This window comes from Dreissena polymorpha, chromosome 7 (assembly GCF_020536995.1).
Source record: "Dreissena polymorpha isolate Duluth1 chromosome 7, UMN_Dpol_1.0, whole genome shotgun sequence".
In the NCBI taxonomy this organism is placed as follows: Eukaryota; Metazoa; Mollusca; class Bivalvia; order Myida; family Dreissenidae; genus Dreissena; species Dreissena polymorpha.
In genome coordinates, this window is record NC_068361.1 from 101,819,156 (window position 1) to 101,832,975 (window position 13,820).

The 13,820-nt window shown below is 35.8% G+C and overlaps 1 protein-coding gene across 1 annotated transcript; it reads left to right on the top strand.

Moving 5' to 3' along the window:
* The first annotated feature begins 4,165 nt into the window (after positions 1-4,165).
* Positions 4,166-12,306, top strand: LOC127837104 (uncharacterized). The gene is made up of 8 exons (XM_052363947.1): positions 4,166-4,309; positions 4,875-4,999; positions 5,780-5,944; positions 7,885-7,931; positions 8,375-8,486; positions 9,045-9,209; positions 10,871-10,905; positions 12,071-12,306. Exons 2-8 carry the CDS (start codon positions 4,894-4,896, stop codon positions 12,110-12,112), a joined length of 672 nt encoding a protein of 223 aa, XP_052219907.1. The 5' UTR covers positions 4,166-4,309; positions 4,875-4,893; the 3' UTR covers positions 12,113-12,306.
* Positions 12,307-13,820: the final 1,514 nt, after the last annotated feature.

Here is a 13,820-nt window from a genome sequence, read left to right on the forward strand (position 1 = left end):
CACTTCATGTATTAAATAAATAGATTGTTCACCAATTAATTATAAATTAAACTTAGGATGACCCAAACACAATTTGAACTTAATTCTTTTTAACAGCTCCACTGTATTAGCATAATGGAACAGCTTTATTGTATTAGCATAACCATGAAATTGTATGTAAATGCGTTATCAAAGAGATACAGCCAGTCTTGTATATGCATAGCAGGTTTTTGAAAATTATTTTTGCAGTATATTACATAAGAAAAAAAGTGTGATGAAGTTTGTATCAAATTTAAATAGTAAGTGTTGAATAATGTGTTTTAAAACTGGATTTGAAATGTTATTTCTTTATTTACATCAAAATAACCACTGAACCGTCCATGCCGTCTGCTGCAATAAAAACATATGTTACAAAATATATTTGGATGATGTATATTATGTTAGGAATATGAAAACGTATATACCATTGTTCAGTTTGAAAAACAGCATATGTAAACTAATAATAATACATTTGAAAACCGATCGTTATATCAATTACTTATGTTGATTATCAGCTGAGCGACATCTGGTATTCCAATGATGAGACTCGTGAATTTACAATAAGAATGGGGACGGGTTTTAATATGTGATATGACTGGGCAGAAAATGTCTTAAACAAAGTGTGATTCGTTTTGTTTTGTAAAATTATACCAATTGGTATTTTAAAATTCTGAATTTCCCAAAGAAAATTCGACTTCAAATTGCGGACGAATAAGACTGAATAATAAAAATAATCCACAGTGTCAACATGAATATGATGATCGTTTATTAGTGTTCTTGTTGTTCTGTTAAAACACGTTTTAAAGGTTTTACAACTGTCAAAGAGACCAAACCATTAAATAGCAATCATCCATTCTTTTCAAGATATTCCCATACATCGTGATTCGTGTTTTCAAATTAAAATAATTTGGAGGAATTCTGAATGTTACCGCATCATCTGGGATGTTTTAACGACTCGTTATGTATATGAAAATGAAGAATATGACTTGATTAGTCTCTGCATCTGTCCGAACTCGATTGCTAGCTCCGATGAATTTCCAAGTGAGAAGGCAGTTCCTGATGTGTAATCGACCGTTTACGGCAACATGACCGAGGATTTTCATTGGCTTAACAGGTTTTGGGCGTAACTTTCTATTGTATTTGCCTAAAAAATAGTGAGAGTTGAGCTGATAACTGTCGTCGATACTTTTGGTTCCGACTCTGTCGAAGAAACTTTACTCATGTGCAGCTATAAAAATGGTACGTGTAAGTTTTTAGCATTTTACGATCTGTGTGTTTTGGCTTTGTTTTTCGATAGTTTGTTACCAAAGGCATACACGTTTTGAGGAATACAATTTAAGGAACAGCAGTGTAAGTAAAACAAAATGTATCTTAAATACACATTTCGTTTTATTGGTTGCATTGTGTGTTACAAGCGATGCAATGATATATTGTGCATGATGTGGATACTCAGCGAATGTGTGGCTAAATGGTTAACAATACTTCTACTCGTAAAAATAACAAAAAATTCAAATAATAGAGCTAATACTTATTTTTATACACATCTGTTTATTACCGATAAACGTGTTAACTGTTATCGTAGGTTAAAATATACATTTAATTACATTATTTGTATTACCCAGAACTGAACGTTTGATGTTTGCTTTGAGTAGGAAGATAACGTTTGACAATTGTTAGGTTGAAGTTATTATTGCTGACAATTTTAGTGTTAGTTGTATTGCTTGCTTACTGTATTAATTGTGATTTATAATGCATTAGCTCAAAGTGCGATTATTCAACTTCAGATGATCTAAATCGAATCTGCCTATTTTTTGTACCATCATGTAACTGCTAGTGACGCAATTTAACCAAGCCCGTATGCAATAATAGCTTGTTTCTGTGTAATGATCGATGATTGTTTTGATATCGTCGAGGAATGAATAATGAGTTGAACAGGCTGGCTGGGAAAGATATAATATAACAACAACTAACTCATTACTGTTTCACATGCAGACGAATCATTGAAATAATTTTACAACTTAATTGAAACTGGATTAATTTTTATAATTAATGTTACGTATAATTATTTTGACTGTTTAAATACATTTAAAATATGGCGCTAAAATACGCATGCCATCATAAACCATTCGGATAACATTTGTGTCATTTTTGTGGATGATATTTCCATGAAAATTGTAAGTAAACAATATTTTTGTTAAGCATAATACAATCAGTATTTTAATCGCACTATGCATGGTGTCATGTTCAACTTATCTGTGTATTTCGACAAGTTTGTTTTTAAAATGCAATATTGAAGGTATGGTTTTTGAAAGTTTATCTCTGTTGAGGGTTCATATTTCACACATTTAAACCTTACCGCCAGAGCTCCAGATAAGGATTTTGTCTAAAAGGTATTTCACCCCCTGATATTTTTGTTAAAGCGTATTTTACTCCTTTGTTTCAGCCATAAAGGGTATTTAGGAATATTTAGCGGTATTTTCCGTTTCTATAAAAAAAAAACTGACACAGTAAAATGCGTGTTTAATCTAGAAATATTATTATTTGTTATTTATATTATTAAATACAAACAGAATGAATTTAAAATGAAGATATGAACAGACTTTCTTTAAAAATATTCCCGCTGGAGCCGCTGGTCGCTTAAAACGCCCCTTTTTTAATCCGCAAACATGACGGGACGCAATTTTTATTACAAGCTTATTTTGATTTACTTACTTTTGATTCAAAGGTTAACTAACACTAAAAACTCAACTGGAGTGTTGGTTTAACCGGTTTCGCACTTTATTCGATTTAAAATACGTACCAAGATTTGTATTGCGTTTTGTTGAGTGTAGGACATTAGCCCTCTGGGACATTAGCCACAAGGACAAAAGCCTTTAGGACATAAGCCCCTTTTGACATAAACCCCCTAGGACATCTGCCCCTTAGGACATAAGCCCCTACCCATTTTTACATTCATTTTTCAGGTATTTAATTTCATCTTTTTTTAAATTAATGGAATTAATGGGTTTAAAAAAAAAACGAAACAACAATACAATATGTTTCTTGTGTATCTAATTGTAAGGTAATTTTAAACTTCTGGGTGGTGTCAGATAGCAAAATAAATAGAGTCCAAAGAATAAAATAGTAAAGAAATTGTGAAGAAAAACATCAAAATTTATGTGTGTGGTACAAGCTATATATTGTTTGTATTTACATATGAAATTAACAAAATGGAATAAAAATGCTTACTTTAAAAAAAGTTTTGGACGTTTTCAAACACCTGGGAGCTAATGTCCTAGCGTGCACTTTTTTGAAGGGGCTTTTGTCCTAGGGGCTAATGTCCTAGAGGGCTTATGTCCGTACCCCGTTTTGTTACGTACTGGGGCGATTTTAAAAGAGTTATTTGATTGGTTCAATGCGTAAATACGCAGATACGCCTCTTATCTGGAGCTCTGCTTATCATTGTCTTGTATTACGTCATTAAATGAGTTCGCCAGTATGGCACTGTTAGTAATACGCATTGCTAAAAAGACCATGCCGATGATGGAATATGAATTTGTTTATGACATCATTAGTTTTATTACTCGATCTTATTGACGAAGAAATTGTTCAGTGAATATTTAGTTGATTGATGCATTGTTTACAGGTATATAATTCATATTTGTATTTAAGTCCATTTTAGTTATCATTAAGCTTTAGTTATTGAAAATATTGTAATCGAGCTAAATTAGCTTCCAATATTGACTTCTGGCCACTTTAACTGAAGAAAGTTATCTTATGTAAAAAGGCTGTACCGACTAGTTTACTTGTATATGATGCAGAACCAAATTATTTGTGTATGTGTGTGCGTGCGTGTGTGCGCGTGTATTTCTAAGTTTATGAGGTCCTTTCCTAGCCAGAGGCTACATTATTTGCGGACCCGAGGTTACCCCCAGCACTCCTACCTCACTTACTTACTGGACTAAAAGTTGTGGCGAATTTTAATATATAGCTGCAATTTCAATTTCCATCTATTTCGTTGTTACTGAAAGATTTTGAATTTTGGTGTGGTCCTGTTTTGTGTGCGTGTGTGTGTGTGGGGGGGGGGGGGGGGGGCGGAGTACCCGGAGGCGGAGGAAAGCCCACCTGTCCGGTATGGTGACTACCACTCAAACTCACATGCTTCCGTCCATAATTTCCACCACCAACAAAACAAGGAAATCATCGACATCAAACATGGCGGTAGCACAAAGACGGACGTATCTTTTTTATTTCAGGAACTGATCCTGATATTCAGCCTTCTGCTGGGGCCAATTTATTTTGATGGAGCAAAGTAAGCCAATCATGTATTAGCGTTGCCTATTGTATTTATCATTTGAGCCGCGCTCTGGGACGTACGCATGTACGTAAAGTGCCATTGTATAGTTCAAAATAAGTTTGATTTTAAGAATCAAGATGGTTCCAGTATTTTCATTGTACACGTAATAGTTAAACATTATTCGTTAAATCTTATTGTAAGTACAGCCACGTCATTAAGTCATATTTTTTCTGTTGTTATCTTTTTTCCAATCACTCAGGTTTCAAAGGTTTTGGGTTTTTTAATAATCATCCATTTTATCTCAGCAGAAAACAACGGTCAGCAGGCATCCAGCCCTAATCTACTGAGACGCTGACTTAAATTTCAGATAGCTTAACAATTCAACGCTGACTTTAATTTCAGATTTCATAACAATTCAATCTCAAGTTCTTAAACTAATCGAAATCGCAAGTTTAATCAACAACAACAGCTTGTAGGCAGCTCAAACTTGCCAAAGGTCCTCGATAGTACTCCGACAGCATACTTCATTTCCATCTAATCTTCATATTTTGAGTCTATCAATCTTTTCCCTTTCTGTCAGCGGCGCAGACCAGCCCGACATGTACAAAGTCATTTATATGCGGTGCCTGAAGGGAGACGCAAACCTTGATGGGATTATCACGCAGGCAGAGTTCTCTGCCGTCTTCCAGGCATTCGACAAGAATGGTAAGACGGATATTCGCGCTTTGTCATTTCATCTGCGCGCTAAAGATTTGCGAATTCCTCTCTTGGAAATGTTACTTGAGTTAATAATAATTACATACAAAATTATAATCAGCAATAGTCTAATAAATACGACGCTTGATGCGAATTTAGTGCAACTTTTCAATAAACTTTGCAAAAGTGTCGAGACATTTAGCGCGTAATTCCGGTTCTTCATTAAAACTCCATTTTTAATGCGATGTGTAGATCAAAACAGGTTGACTTCGTTATGATTTGCTGCCTATTTAGAGAAACATGTTGCCTATCTAAATACTGTCAGCCAAAGTTATTTTGCTTACACGCTAATACTATAGACTAACTTTTGCACGACATTACCGTGCTTACGCCAGGCGTAGTACGTCGAAAAATACAGCGCATCTCCATCCCAGGAAAAACAATTCGTTCAACACAGGTGCACCTATTAATGGTGTTTAACCTATGACCGACGCCTAAACGTAAGCGATTGTGATTACCGGTATCTCATTTTCGTTCGTCGGTTGCGGCGACCTTGCGATATAGGAAAACGCAATCAGTTGCTACCACGGCTTTTATTAGCAAGCTCATACTGGTCGACATCGGTTTATTAAGGGTTCACGGTATCATGAGCTTCATAGTCTATCATATTTTAACTAAATCACTATTACCGTATATTTAAATGAAAATCACTTCATGTACAATGTGGAAATAAAATCCCCCAAAGTATTCTTTACTTTACCATGCTAAAAACATACAACACTCGTGCAGGCGACGGCGCAGTGACCCGTGACGAGTATGTGGATGGATGGGTGGCCCTGACCAAACAGACTCGGGACGTAGCCAACGCCTACTTTCACGTTGCTGACCTAAACCACGACAATGTCATTGATCAGGATGACTATGCCGGGATGTACACTTTGTTCGACCAAAACGGTATGTAGGCACATTATATTGAAGTTCACTGTCTTCGTAATGTGACGTAATTTTTAAGAGACGCTGTTATTAAGGGCTTATGTTCATCAACTCATACAATGTGTCGTATTAATGCTCAAAAGGTCGTTGTCGGCTCAAGTACTACTTAAAAGTACCCCGGGCACTCATAAGTATACTCATAAGTATAATTCATATTACATCGGGTACGGAAGATACGAACCCGGGGTAAAGGCATTTGTTCATACTCGGAGGGTACTTTTCAGTATATTTTTGGTAAAAAAAGAGAAAAAAAAATATTTTCGGTACCCCAATACTTGTGATGTACCTAAACATACCCGGGGTACTTTTAATCAGCGTTAAGTCCCGCGCAGATATGGGACTGGAACCACCATAGCTGGATCATATTGTATGTCGGTCCATGTCCTTACATACATGACATAAAATCTCTGCCGTCACAAAAAATCCTTCAATATCTGAAAGGATATTTTTGTTTGAGTATTATTATATTAAAAGTAGTATCATTTTCTTTTATATTTTGAAAAAAGTATATAAGTTAAGGTTCATAAGAATTTTTTTTTAAACTAAATTAAGAAAAGTAAACATAACAACATTGAAATTATTGTATTAATGAACTTATTGGTTCGGCTTTCATCACGTGGTTGGTTATAACGGCAGAGATTTGATCCAGCTATTCTGGTTCCAGTCAAATCTCTGCGCAGAGATTGTGTGAGAGCATGGAACGACAAACCCGCGTAGAGATTAAATTGATCAGCGTTATGATACGAGAACTAAGTGGGTCTTGATTGGTCAGTTTGGCTCGGGTACTACATGTACTTAAATGCATCCCTTTAGTATACTTCAATGTATCCCGGGTATGGAAAATATACTAACACGTACCCGGACAATCTAGAGTGTACCCTAGTTTTTTTCCCGCCCCAAATCCGATGTCTTAAAACGCCCTACGGAATACAAAACAAAATTTTCTATGAAAAAAATATGCCACTTCATGCTTTTTTGAGTAATTCGAGCATTTCGATAATAAAGAGGCAATTTTACAGAATATTGACATAAATGTGAAAATAATTAATGTGAACAAATTTGCCTTCAATTACCAATTTAGCGTTAGAATTGCCGGGTACGTTTCAGTATTTTGTCCGCAACCGGGGTACATTTAAGTATACTTGAGAGTACCCGGTGTAAATTAAAGTAATTCCCAAGCCGACAATGACCAATGGAGCCTAAGTGGGCCTAGCTTTCGATTATTTGTCGACTGTTTCCTAATCAGGGTGCATGATCAACGGGGTTAACACGCGGGCTGAACATAATGTAAACACACCACTAAGACCATTATTTTCGCAAATATCAAGTTATTGTTATTCATCTGCAAAAATCTTTTGTGCATTAAAGACAGTTTTTCTTGTATTTTGTGCCGGTATCATAAGATTTAACAATAAAGCATTGAATACTACTGAAATCGGTGCCAATATTTCACGTTGTGTGCAGCATAACCGTGAACATAAATGCGTCAGACATAGAATTTTTGGCCAAGAACACAGGCTTATTAAATAAAGTAATTCTGATGTATTTCACATTGCCATACGCAGCATATACAACTGTCTTTTATGTACTAATTAAAATTATTTGTTTTAAAAGTTATTTGAAGAAACGAACCACATACCGGTGTGTTTAAATCCATTAACATTCAAATTGGAACCCCACAAAGTCAAGTGATTCTGCACACTGTAATATTTTATTTTGGGTGCGTGACACAACCGAGAAAGGTTCAAATTTAAAGCATTCTTAAAATGGTAAATTTTTAAATAAATTCCTCGTTGTTCTAAGTTACGAGGACACGTTTAATTTGTGACTACGAGATTTAGACAAACAGATTATGCGATTTTATTATTCATTTTTTATTGAAGTTTGTTTCTGCCTATCAGGTGACGGGGCGCTGACATTCCAAGAATGTGTGCAAGAAGCGGAAAATGTAAGATTAAGACAGTGTATAGATTGTGAAGAATTTTTTTAACGACTGCGTTAACATGAATTTCAATTCAAACATAAAACTATTACCGTAATGCTTTCACCAAGGTCATGTTGTGTTTTAACCAATAATATTTCCATATCGGAGTTAACCACTTTGATGATCCGCTTTTCTTTCACATGCTGAATAAATCGGGTGTCATTACCTCCTATTATGTTGAAATGCAAGATTGCATAATAATATAATAAGTCCGTTTCAAAGTAAGCACACTGTATGCTTGATTTGACGCAAACGCCATCATTAATTTGCACAAGGCTACAAGAAAATATTGTGCCACATGATACCAAATAAATACTGTGTCATGTTTTTGTATTTCATGATTAAAAATTGGACCTTCAGTCTTCAAGAGAGAATATACCTTATAGATACTTCCGACTCATTGTCAGGTCGTGCGCGCGACGCCGTTTTCCGAGCTGTTCGAGAAGTCAGACAGGAACAAGGATGAGTTCCTGACAAAGGCCGAGTTCAGAACATTCTTCCAGTCCTTTGATAATGACGGTTCGTATAACATGCGCAAGTTATTGTTTAAAACTATTTATTTATTATTCTCGATTGCATCGAGAACCTTTGGATTATACAAACACTTTCCAGACCGTTTCCTGGGTGGAGCCATTACTTTGTGTCTTTGAGTTTGAAGGAGATCGAAAGAGCACACCCAACATAGGAATCGAACCCATGACCTACCGGTCGATAGGCGAACATCATCTCAATTACGCAACGACGACGTGATATGCGCATTTTGAAAAGTACCGCGGTCTTGAAAGAGCTTTAAACTTATTATATATAGATACGAAAACCAAAACAGTACCCACATGAAGTTAAAAGTACAAACAAATGTTTGTGCAAGTAATGTGCATATTCATTTTTTTTTAAATAAAAGGAGCATAGAGCTATAAAAACGTATATCGTTTTAGTTTTACTGCGAAAAATAGCGGAATACTGTCCCTTTCATTAAAAGACATTGCAATTATTATTATTATTATGATTATAATTATAATAATAATAATTATTATTATTATTATTTAATTTACATTTATTTATTTATTTAATTACTAGACGACTCTCGAATCGACACCCGTGAGTGTGATGCTGGCTGGGCGCTCCTCGACTATGCCCGGAAGTGGGACGCTGACAGTCTGTTCCGGTGTATCGACACCAACGGTGACCGCTACATCACCGAAGCCGAGATGGATAAGCTGTTCGGCCAGTACGACAAAAATGGTACGTAAGGCGCAGTTGGTCGTAATCGGCTCAGGTACCACTTAATAGTACCCCGGGTACTCTCAAGTATACTACAATTTACCCCGGGTACGGAAATACGCTTTTGAACTCGGATATACTCCGGATTACTTTTTAGTTTATTATCCGTACCTCGGATAATTTGAAGTATACTAAACGTACCCTGGGTAACTTTTAAGTAGAACCTGAGCCGATAATGACCTATCGAGTGTAGGAAAGCTAACGAATTAACCCGGCGGGACACATGGACCTAATGGTTGACGACCTCGTGGTTTAAGTAATCCGGGTGCAGAATCAACGGAGTTTTCAGGGCGTTACAAACGGGCTGGACAGAATGTAAACACACCGTTAAAAACATCATTTTTACAAATATCTCAAGTTATTGAAAAACATTTGCAAAAATCTTTAGTGCATAAAAGACCGTTTTTTTTTCTGTTTGTGTCGATATCTTAAGGTATAAGAAGAAATTCTTTATTACGTCTGAAATCGGTGAAAAATGTTCATGTTGCTTGAAGCATACTCGTGCAGTACACATGAAATTTTTGAACAAGAACACTGGCTTTTTAAATAAAGTAATCCGAATGTATGTCATATTGCCATATGCAACATAAAAATCTGTCTTTTATGCAAAAGTTGAAAGTCTTAAGAAAGATTGTTTTAAAAAGTTAAATAAGCAGCACTTACCGGTGTGTTTACATCTATTAACGTTTAACTGGGAACCCAACAAAGTCACGTGATCCTGCACCCTGGTAATGCCTATCCGAGCCAAAAATCGTTATATTTTGGCCAATATCATCACATTTATTATTGTCTCATACTTACACGAAAACAATCACTCTGGCGTTTCGATACTAACAATTATACAACGTTAAGTATTGTCTCTGATTAGCCGATGCATTCCGCACAAGCTAATCTGGAACTACACATTCCGCCCTGACCAGATTTCGTTTAGAAGAGACCTCGTTTCAACGAACAATTCCACAAAACGGCAAGTGCCCCCCCCCCTCCCGACTAGCCGGTGCTAACTGCATATGCTCATCTGACCCCCCCCCCTCCCGACTAGCCGGTGCTAACTGCATATGCTCATCTGACCCCCCCTCCCGACTAGCCGGTGCTAACTGCATATGCTCATCTGACCCCCCCCTCCCGACTAGCCGGTGCTAACTGCATATGCTCATCTGACCCCCCCCCCTCCCGACTAGCCGGTGCTAACTGCATATGCTCATCTGAATAGATACTTCGCGCTCATGAATTTAGCCCGGTTTTACAGTGACTGGCTCAATAGAAATGTCAGAAAGAAGATTTCTTACGTTAATGCTCTGTTTAACGAATAATGAAGAAGTAACCAAATTAGAAATAAAGTGCTGACAACCAAGACAGATTAAAATTGGTTACTTGAAGCTGTAGATGCACAATGTTTTTAACCGTCCGTCGAATACACATGTATGATTTTGGTTCATTTGCAATCCAACTCTTTTAGATAGTTTTGCTATCGAACGAGTGTTAAAAAAAAGCTGTATGTCTTAATTGAATCGTGGTGCATACGAAATATCATATTCTTTGTAACAATGATACATGTCATAATTATGGCTTATGGGTAACCTCCTATTGTTTTATACTTTTGAAAATGTGTTCTTTTTTAGCTGACGATAAGCTTGATCTGCAAGAAGTAAAACTGGTAAGCATGGTTAACAAATTTGGATGAACATATTACAACTTGATAAATCCGGTTTACAAATCACTTGGAAACTCAGTATATAATCCATTCTCTAACTTAATTGTTAAAGGCATTACACTGATGAAAAGAGTATTAATCGTCTACTTGACCCATTTATGCCAAGTGGACTCAGAGTATTAATCGTCTACTTGACCCATTTATGCCAAGTGGACTCTCCCATCCTTCTAAATTGGATCAATTTATTTCCAAAATTAGGGATATCTAGTATATTTATTTCTATATTTAGAATATTTCTTACAGAAATTCCTTTAAGCAAACAGCGCAGACCCGGGTGAGAAGCCGCATCATGCGGCGTCTAATCTGGGTATACACGCTGTTTGGCAAGGCCTTTTTTCTAGACGCTAGGCATAAATGGGTTAAACATTTACATAAAAATGGAATATTACATTACTGTGATACTCCAATTGGTTGTATCGCACATGTTGATTGGCGCACAATATACAACGTATCTTAGATAGGAATTCCTATCCTGCAGCTTCTATGTGTTAGTGGCAATGCCTAATTATTGGAGTCAGATTATATTTGGATTGATAAACAACAACGACACACCAAGTGTACTAAAACCTTTTTTTAAGTGAAAGATACAAAGACTGACATATCAAAGAGAAAAAATAAATAAAATAAATATATTGCTTCTGCTTCGTTGCCTGCGGAAATAAATTGTAGGCCACGAAATTCCATCTATAGAAACGGCGCGTTCAAAGATCGATGGCTTCCAAAAACAGTCGAAAATGACATATACAAGTGTACACATGCGTGGTCGGCATTTTAGTCATCGGTTACTTATATATTGAACTAGATACATACATAAACATGCGTTCTTAATTTTTATCTTCAATCTTGGATTTTAATCACGTTGATTCAATTAGTAACTAAATTTAACTTGGCCAAGATGGCCGACACAAAACAATGCAAATCCTTTTTTTTGGATTTTTTATTCAAACTGTGACGCGTTTGAATATAATTAATTTAATTAAAGAAAAAGAATGCAAAAGTCTAAAAGTAATATGTTCAATGTAACTGTTTGATTTGTATTTAAATTGAAATGCCGCGACTGAACAGATGAGCAGTATAAATGAAACTTTTTTCCAATCCATTCTTCTAGATGAAAGGACTGCTTGTGAAACCGAAATACACTTCACACTGAGGACAGACCTATCACTGAGGACAAACCAACCACTGAGGGCAACTTACACACAGCCAGTGAGGACTTCAAACACCATTTTCTGAGGACATCACACACGAATATCTTTAAATAAAAAAATCTTTATATAAAAAATGTATTATTAATCACTGTGTGTTATGTTATTTTCATAATAAGAAATATTATTCTTTGATATTTGACAACGTAGACTTCTCAAATATATCTGATATATAAGTACATACACTTTGTTTTTGTTTCAAACTGGACAAAGCCCTACCAATGAGGACTTACACACCTCTGTCGGAGAGCATATCCCACAGTTTTTATTATATTGCCCCTCTGTCATAGTAAACCTGCTTTTTTATTATTATATTAATTATCTTCATTAAAACACGGTAAGTTGCTAATATAGTAACCGAATATGAATACATAATCAATTCTGATGATGATATTGTTCGGATAAAGTCCTTGCTATATACAGATATTTTGATTGGATTATCAGATAAATCTAATATATCAGGTATGGTTTACTTACGCCTAAATGTGTTATTTTCCGTGAAAGCGGATACAGAACATTTTAATGCACAAGCGCAACATCAATTCTCTACTGTCTCAATATACACCGATCCTGTGCCATATACATAATGATGCCCGTAACATTATAGTGTGCTTTTTCATAGAATGATTTATAATGTTTTTCATTAATTTAATAATAAATAAGTTGCATTTGTATCATAACGAGTCAAACCACCTCGCTGTTAATGGTTTAAAGTGAACGTGAGTACCGCTCAGTCAATCCAAAACTCAGAAATGCATAATCAACTCTCTTCTGACAAAAACGTGTACTTACTTCGCCATCTATCGAATCTACATCGAAAATGAGAAATTAATTCGTTTAATTCAATTTGCTTTTTCGATGAAAATTGTGTTTTTCGACAACAGATGACGAAAGAACAGCATGAATTGTAATATATACATTCGTTTCATTCGTAGATAGTCCGAATAGTATAACACAATGAACTACATCGATATGTCATCTGCTAAACACGCAGGACAGTAGACTATACTTTGAGTTATTTATCTGAGTAATAGTCGTACACAAAGCTCCTGTAAGCTATCTATCCACTCATTTAAAATAACTTGCAAATGTTACTTCCCTTCATAAATGCCATACAGCGCTCTTACTGGTCAATTTAAAGGTAAAATGAAAAACCGCAAATTATTTTTTTCATCTAAGTCGAACTCCGTAGTTAAATTTAGTTTAATAAGATTTAACAATTTCTTATAATTATATTTAACTGCATGTGGCCACTAAACAATATTTTGAGTTACGCGCGAACACAAAATAAATATCCTTCGGATCACCACTAGAAACATTTGTTTAGAATTGATAAAATCACTATCCCGCTCTTTCTCTCTCTCTTGCCCAGCCCACACTCTCTCAGGATTGTGATGGCGAAATCATCGCGAAGAAACGATTCGATGATAATAAGACGACAATGCGAAATCTCGCGTTTTAGACATTGCGAACATAAAGGTAAAAACGTTGAGAACATGATGGGAGGTTACGATATTAACCTATTATGCATGTGCATGTTTGAATCGTGATCTCGCGTAATCGCGTCGTTTTTTTGTGCCTATGAATCGTGTTTTCGCATTTTCGCACCTGCATATAGAGGTCGACAATGCAAATTGTCTAAATGGCACTAAC